Source organism: Bactrocera latifrons, unplaced genomic scaffold (assembly GCF_001853355.1).
Source record: "Bactrocera latifrons isolate USDA-ARS-PBARC rearing strain unplaced genomic scaffold, ASM185335v1 scaffold_894, whole genome shotgun sequence".
NCBI classification, from domain to species: Eukaryota; Metazoa; Arthropoda; class Insecta; order Diptera; family Tephritidae; genus Bactrocera; species Bactrocera latifrons.
Window position 1 is genome coordinate 42,614 of NW_017537594.1, and position 8,616 is coordinate 51,229.

An 8,616-nucleotide genomic window follows, 5' to 3' on the forward strand; every position below is an offset into this window, starting at 1 on the left:
AATTTATAAAATTCGCTTCGCCGTAGCTGTCAAAATTTGGCGAACGTTTATTCTATTCGACTACTAATTGAAAATGGAGAAAACGTTAGTAAAATTTTGAAAATTTATTTATTGTATTTCATTAATTACAAATTTATTTATTTTTAGAATAAAACGAACAACTCAAAGGCAATTTGAGACTAATGGTGCAATTGATGGAAAGAAATCCGGACTTAGCCAGAGGATTTGCACCGTTTGGCCCTACAAAAAAGAATAGAATGAAGTTGTGGGAGGGTATTGCTTCAGAATTGAACAATGTCGGGCCTCCAATACGTAGTGGCAGCGAATGGAATAAGGTAAGAATAAACAATTTTGATTGCATATATGTACATATCTGTATTAATTTGTGTATTTCTTAGGTTTGGTTGGACTACAAGCTAAAACTAAAACGGAAAATTGCAGATAACCGTAAAGAGATTGCAGCCACACGTGGAGGACCATACACCCAACGCAGTCTAACGCCTTTGGAGCAGGCCGTGGACGAGTTGCTCAGTTTGCAGCAGGCAGTGAATCCAAGCGGAGTCGCCTTTGGAAGCACTGCACCTACACCTGCACCTGCACCTACACCTGCATATGTAGAAGAGGAACATCTGGAAGATGTCGAGGTTCAGCCTGAACAGGCTGCAAATATTAGCATTTCGACTAGGCAGGCATCTACAAGCGTGGAGGAGCGCGAAAATTTGCGTATGTAGGCTTTGGAAAAGCAAGCGGACACGCAAGAAAGCCTTGTTGGTATCATGAAAAACATTCATCTAGACACAACAGAAAAATTTACGAAGTGAAAAAAAGAAAAATTGGCGCTTTATAAAATGAAAGAAGAAAGAAAGAAGGAAGAAAATATTGAAAAAAATAGGCAACATAAAGAAAAAATTGAAATAAAACTAAAATAATTGGAATTAAAAAACTTAAATACTCAAAATAAAAAAACGTTTTTTCTGCATATTCAAAATTAATTTCAGTTATTTTATTGTAGTTATGTTACATACATGTACATACATATATCTTACATATATTTTAGGGATTCAACTAAACTATGACAATGGATTCGTAATTTTTCTTCGGCGATGATCTGCTGCTGTTTCACTGAAGTTTCCTTCAACTGGTTCCAGTGGTACTACCACATCAACAAAAGTTTCTTCTTCAGGATTTTTTAATCAGGAGGACTTCCTTTTCCCAACGGTACCTTCAAATCGCGGCGCCAAAGAAATTGGAATTGTGCCCCAAGCTTAAATAAATTTGAATAAGGTTAATATTGATATAAAACTATTTTTAAACCCTATGTAATGAAGTATTAGTGAACATAAAAATGAAATATAAAAGCATAAAATTAATTTTAAATCGGAGAAATACGTAATTCAAATGGTGTTGTGCTTGGGGCACAATTCCGATTTCTTTGACGCCGCAATTTGAAGGTACCGGTGGAAAGAGGAAGTCCTCCTGATTAAAAAATATTTGGGGTTATAGGTACGGCAAACGCTTAGTTTACGAGATATTCGACCTTAAAGTTCAAAAATTCGAATATTTCAAGGAGCTATTTCACCACATTAAACATAGTTTATCCACATTTTTTGCTTCTATTTAATTAAATTACACTATAAACTTTTAAATAAATCTACGTTTTACCCTTTTAGTAGGTTTTTTACCTAAAAAATCTATGTTTTAAAAATAACATTTTACACTCGTTTGAACCTCATTTGTTTACCAAAAATTACGACGAAATGGAGCGATGCCATGTGATAAGGCAATTCGTTGTTTCGGTGTCCATACTGTTGGATCTCCGATTATAATTTACTCAATTTCGAAACACCGAAGAGATAGGCCGAGACACTGCGGTAAGTTGATCTTTCAGATCATTGAATATTTGTAATAACCTTTTCTTTATAGAAATAAATTGTTGTTTTTGTATTTGTTACCGTATGCACGTGTACGAAATGTATGTGTGCATATATGAGCATGAACACAATTAAATTCGCCAGCCAACGGAATTGAGACATCTTTATTTCGCAATTCTTTATATCGCAGATCTTTATTTCGCATGGTCGTTATTTGGCAGTATCTTTACTTTGCCGACCTATAATTAGCGAGATCTTCAGTACGCAAGACTATGCATTCATTTATACTGTCGCCAAATTGAGTTCAAACATTCAATTCTTGCATTGCCGTCACTTCCGAACCAGTTGTATATATATCTTGTATTATAAAGCTTTATTGGATAACTTATTACTTACGAGATGCCATCGCGACACAACTTGATAACGTGTCTATTGCCAAAGGGAAGCGTCGTTACGTGGCCAAACGGGAAGCCATCCCCCTATTTGCCGCCAACGTCGTAGCCGTTACATTGCCAAACGGGACGCCATCCCGCGATTTGCCGCCACGTCGTAACCATTACATCGCCAAACGGGAAGCCATCCCGCTATTTGCCGCCAACGTCGTAGCCGTTATATCGCCAAACGGGACACCTTCCCACCTTTATCATAGGTACTACATTGCCACCGCATTGCCATCGCTAACATTATAACGTTTATATTGCCAAAGTGCCGATCATATTTTTCCGTAACATTTTCCTTCAAGCCGCCGTATTAAAGCAATGGAAAACTTCACTAGAAAGAGTATGCGAATTCAATAACAAGACAGCCTTAGTTACAGAAGAAAGTCAACAACAAATGCTCGTTGCGTAAAGGACCGATCAAGGTCAAATTCCATTGCGATCTCTGTGGATCCCGTTGTAGATACCGCTATACAACCGATAGCAGTCTCAACGCAGACAACAACGAACTCGCATAATAGTTCGAACACTTCTGTGCAGCTTACGTCAACGTATACAGCCGCCACGCATACGTATGCTCAGTGCCCTTATAATATATATATGTATATAAGGTACTACATCGCCGATCTTCACAGCCACCGCCTCTGCGATAGGTACTATGTCTTCAACTTTATTACAGTCGCAGCCATTTGTTAACGTTACACCAGACAGTTCATATCTGTTTACACTACCGAGAAAAATTCAAGATTTGCCAGACTTCGACGGACGCGCAGAAGACTGGCCTATGTTCACCGCCGCCTTTGCACAGTCAACTGCATCATACAATTACTCGAATTTTAAAATATGTATGCTAAAAACATTAACGCACTTGAGCACCGCGAAAGTTGTCCAAGGCCTACGACTCTATCACAAAGCATCACTATGTTGATGACTTCGTGGATAGTTTCGACAACGTTAAAGAAGCCATTAAAATTGCCAATGAAGTCAGACGTATTCACAAGAATGCCGGGTTTGAACTACGCAGCTTTTATTCAAATTCCTTGGAAGCCAAATCGCCCTAAATGGTTATAAACCGGAACAGCTGACAAACAGCCTAGTCACATTAGCAGTAGAACATGTGCTTGGAATGTATTGGCAACCAAGTACCGACGTATTTAGTTACACACTCAAATTTAACAATGTGGAGCCTGAATTCTTCAGTGAACACAAACGACCGTCAAAATTAGAGTTATTAAGCATAGTCATGTCAGTATTTGACCCGCTTGGATTTTTATCCAAATTTACGGTCAACGCAAAATTGTTGATGCGCGAATCGAACCTGTATGTAAAGAGTGGGACAAGTGGCGCCGCCAGTTTGAAAAAGTATTGAATTTTCGAGTCCCTCGTCACTATTTCGCCCATGGACCACCTACGGAAGTGCGACTTCACATCTTCGAGATGCCAGTGAAGATGTATTTGCAGCCGTAGCCTACTGCAGAGCAACGTATACAGATAACAAAGTTTGCGTCGTACTCGTATGTGCCAAAACGAGGTGTGTTCTTCTAAAACCAATGACTATTCCACGTCTTGAACTGCAGGCAGCCGTCTTAGGAACACGACTGCTAGAGACTATCGTCAAGGATCATTCAGTTGCAATAAAAAAACGCGTGCTGTGGAGCGATTCCAAGACTGTTCTGAGTTGGATTGGATCGGAAACACGTCGCTACAAGCCATTCGTAGCACATCGTGTCGCAGAAATTCTCGCCGCTAATGACTGGCGTTGGATACCGTCAGAGGAGAACGTTGCTGATGAGGCAACAAGGCCAAGTGCGACATTCGACGGTCATCCGACTTCACGATGGCTAAATGGACCGTCATTTTTAACAGAAGAAGAAGAAGCCTGGCCCATATTTAAAGGAATCCCTGATCTGTTAGAAGGGTGTGAAGAGCTTTGCCCGAAATTTGTAATGTTAGCCACGCCGTCATGTGTTATAGACATGACAAGATTCCCAAGTTTAACTAAACTAAAGCGGTCGGTCGCCTGGGTCATCCGATTTATAGATTTGTGTCGCCATAAAAAAGTGAAGGGTGCCTGACCCCCGAGGAATTAAAAGTAGCCGAAATTTCCTTATGTCGCCTTGCCCAATCTGCCTCGTACTCACTTGTGATATGATTCAATTGAAAGAAGTTGGAAATGTGATGAAGGAGTCTCAGTTATACACACTCTCCCCGTTTATCGACAAAGAAGGTGTTATGCGTGTAAGCGGAAGTATCAATTCTGCCAGCTGGCTTCCGTATGATGCCACACGACCTATTATCCTAGCACCAAATCATGATCTCAATCGCTTGATCTTACTAGACTATCATAATCGGATGAAACATCAGAACGTGGAGGCTATTTGTGAGGTTCGTCAAAGATCATATCGACATGTCTTATTTGTAAAATTTCTAAGTGCATAGCCAATGATGGGTCAATTACCAACAGATCGACCATTGGTGAGGCCATTTTCTAACACAGTTATTGATTACTTTGGTCCTCTCAACGTAACAGTTGGTCGGCGTAAGGATTAAAGATGTGTGGCGTTGTTCACCTGTCTAACAACGCGAGCGATTCACCTGGAAGTTGAGTCCGATCTTTCGACTGATGCATACATTCTTCGAAACTTTATCAATCGTCGCGGTATGCCAGTAAAGATTCGTAGCGACAACGGTAAGAATTTCGTAGGAGCGAACAATAAAGGAAAGGGATTTTCCGAGGTATTTGATTGTCATCGCATTCAGGAAGACCTTGCTTTGAAAGGAGTTGAATGGATATTCAATTGTCCGAACAATTGTGCAGAATGTGGCATATGGGAGTGTATGGTAAGGTGTGTAAAGCGTGTCCTCAATGTAGCTTTAAAGAAAGTTGCACCTCGCGAGCACACGCTACAGAGTTTATTAATTGAAGCCGAGAACATTGTCAACTCACACATCTGCCGCTATCATAGGATCAGGATGAACCGCTCACTCCGAATCATTTCTTGCTTGGTACTGCCAATACATCGCAATCGCCAGCCGTCAACGATGTCATCACGAAACCCTGCGCACTTGGTAAACAGTGGCGCATCGCCTCACAGTTAACCCTAGAAGGGTACTGTGAGTAAAATGTACTCACATACGAAATAGATTTGTTCGTAAATCAGCAGGTTGGCCACAATGAAAGTCAAGTCACTAGCAGTGCTTGTCCCACTCTGTCATAAGTCGGCTGCCGGCAAGCATTGAATGGTGTTGTTTGATGTATCGCGCTTGTGGACAATTTAAAAAAAAAAAGTTAGTGAGTAAAATTTACTTATCGGTACCCTTTACGTACTAAATTGTATCAGTCAAATTTACTCATCAGTATCCTTTACGTGAGTCATGTTTACTTATCAGTAACTTGCTAAGTGTCTAAAACATATATTTTGTGCTGCATTGTGACATTTATGTTTTTATCTTGTATTATGTTACCGTAAAGAAAACTATAGAGCATATAAATGGCAGGTCACGGGTTATGAGAACAAAATATTTTGGATGCAATACTTGAACTAGAATCTGAGGAAGAAGACAATTTGGAGTTGGGGCTTTGTAACTTTGATGAGGATTCTTGGGACAGTGTTGCAGATCCAGAATATCAACCAGAAACGGAGGAATTAAATGATGTCGAAGAAAATTTGATACACGGACTCATAAATGCAGAAGAAGTTGAAACAGAAGAAAGGGAGGAAACACCTGGAAGCAGCAAACGTAAATTCGTGAAACAGAAGAGGTAATTACAATTATTACACCTAGTACCAACAATCTGATCGGAAAAGATGGAAATTTTATTTGGAGTAAGGAACCTGTTGYWGCGMTAGGTCAAAAAACTCCCTCCATAAATATTGTTCACATTCGCCCTGGCCCAACAGCAAATGCAAAAAATTCATTGTGTCCTTCCAGCTGCTTCAAACTATTTTTTACCCCAGACATATTGGAAAAGATTTTGGTTTATGCAAATAAAGAAATAAACATTCAAAGGAAGAACTATAACGATAAAACTCACGCGGTTTTGTCAAATTTGGAAACGGACAAACTTGAAGCATTTCTTGGTTTGTTAGTCTTGTCCGCTGCTCTTAAAGATAATCACTTGGCAACACATATGATGTTTGACACTATCTACTGTGGGGAAAGGTACAAGGTAACCATGCCTGAGAGAAGGTGAAGGTTCAAATTTATCCTAAATTGTCTAAGACTCGATGACAAAGAAATAATAACTACTAGAAGAGAAATGACCCAACTAGCTCCAGTTTCTTCTATTTGGGACAAACTTCTAAAGAAATGCAGGGTAAAACATAAACCTGGAAGCTATATAACCATTGATGAGCAACTAGTTGGATTTAGAGGTAAATGTCCATTTAGGATGTATATTCCCTCTAAACCGAACAAGTATGGGATCAAAATTGTCATGTCTTGTGATAGCGGACCAAAGTAAATGTTGGATGCCATTGTTTACCTTGGAAAAAGATGTGTACCTCCTGCAATGGCTGCTGGTGAATATTATGTTGTTGAACTGCTGAAAAATGTAAAGGGCACCAATCGAAATGTCACGATAGACAATTGGTTTACGAGTGTACCACTCATGCAACGTCTCCGTCATGAATACAAAATAGCAACTCTTGGCACAATAAAAAAAATAAACCACAATTGCCTATTGAAGCTATAAAGTTTCAAAAACGAACCGCATGCACTTTATTGTTTATATTTCATGAGGATTTGACAGTTGTATCATACAAGCCCAATAATAATAAACTTGTATTATTGGCGTCTAGTATGCACCGTACGGGTAGTATTCATGACACCACTGCAAAACCAGAAATAGTCCATGTGTACAACTCAACAAAAGGAGAAGTTGACAGTTTTGATCAGATGTGCCAAAACATTAACCATGGTAAGAAAACCAGAAGGTGGCCTCTAGCATTTTTCCAAAATATGATGAACATAGCTGCAATAAACGCATACAACGTTTACGCGCATAACATGTGTAGCCATGGGCAAAATCCAGAATCCCGACTTATATTTATTTTATCTCTACACAAGGAGTTAACGGAAGGATTTCAAAGGAAAAGATTAGCTACTAATACAAACATGAGTCTGGCGTTGAAAAAATCCATTCAAAGTATTGTAGGCACAAGTCAAGAGCCCCATAGTTCCGGAGAAGACCAAAAGGGGACAAGAAAGTACTGTAATTTTTGTAGTTATATCAAACGTAGATACACCACAACCTATTGCAATTGTGGATTAGCTATTTGCGGTGAACATGCCCAAAAAAGTGCCCTGACTGTGCTTGAAAAATTTGTATGCATTCATAATCGTCAAAAATTAATAATAAAGTATTATTTTTGCTTACTTTTATATTTTAATAAAAAAAACTGTACTTATATTATATGCTGTCTTTCAATTTTTTTTTCATTTAAAACTACTACTTTACAAAATAAATCAGATAATAACGTAAAAATTCTGAAGTGAGTAAAATTACTCATCGGTACCTATATGCGCCTACAATTTAACCTACCCTTCTAGGGTTAAGAGACGCGTTCTGGAGACGATGGATTCTTGAGTATTTGCCGACACTTACGCGTCGAATGAAGTGGTGTGAAAGACCAAAATCAATTCAGGTTGGTGATCTGGTATTTGTGTGCGACGTTAACATGCCGCGGAAGCAATAGTGCCGTAGTCGAGTAGAAGCGGTACAGCGAGGATCTGATGGCATTATCAGGAGAGCTGATGTACGCACCAGGAGTAGAATCCTTCGTCTCCCCGTGTCAAAGTTAGCCGCTTTGGTCGTGGAGTAAGTGAATCGGATCGATTCACGGAGGGGGGAGTAACAAAACGGCGATTATTTATAACGAATTTATAGTTAATAGTTTTAATCAGTTTACGGATCACTGTGAATTATTAGTTTAAGCACCTTATTGTGAATTATCGCAGTGACCTTTACTCCCGACGTTCGTAATATAAATCGCTGAAAGATATAATAACTAAAATGTATCCATTTTATAACGAAAACTAAAGATGTGTTTCAATTTGAGGGCATGATAACCAAAAAATATGTATAACCACTTTATAATAAAAACTTAATATAATTTTTTTTTTAACGCAGAAAGGAGTACAAAGCGAAAGTACTTCAGTCACCCCGGGTATTCCCTCGGCCAGGTTTAATTTTTTAGAGCCCATCCGAAGGCCGCCAACGCAGAAGGAGAATGATAGTATAAAACAACTAAGGAAGGGCTAAGTTCGGGTGTCACCGAACATTTTATACTCTCGCATGATAAAGT

At 39.1% G+C, this 8,616-nt stretch overlaps 1 protein-coding gene and 1 long non-coding RNA gene across 3 annotated transcripts in view; both read left to right on the forward strand.

Moving 5' to 3' along the window:
* Positions 1-8,616, forward strand: part of LOC108977436 — a 22,411-nt gene that overhangs the window by 8,208 nt on the left and 5,587 nt on the right. The gene's annotated exons all lie outside the window — the stretch shown is intronic.
* On the forward strand, positions 12-861 carry LOC108977435. The gene is made up of 2 exons (XM_018947119.1): positions 12-335; positions 399-861. The coding sequence occupies exons 1-2, from the start codon at positions 183-185 to the stop codon at positions 729-731; spliced, it is 486 nt and encodes a 161-aa protein (XP_018802664.1). The 5' UTR covers positions 12-182; the 3' UTR covers positions 732-861.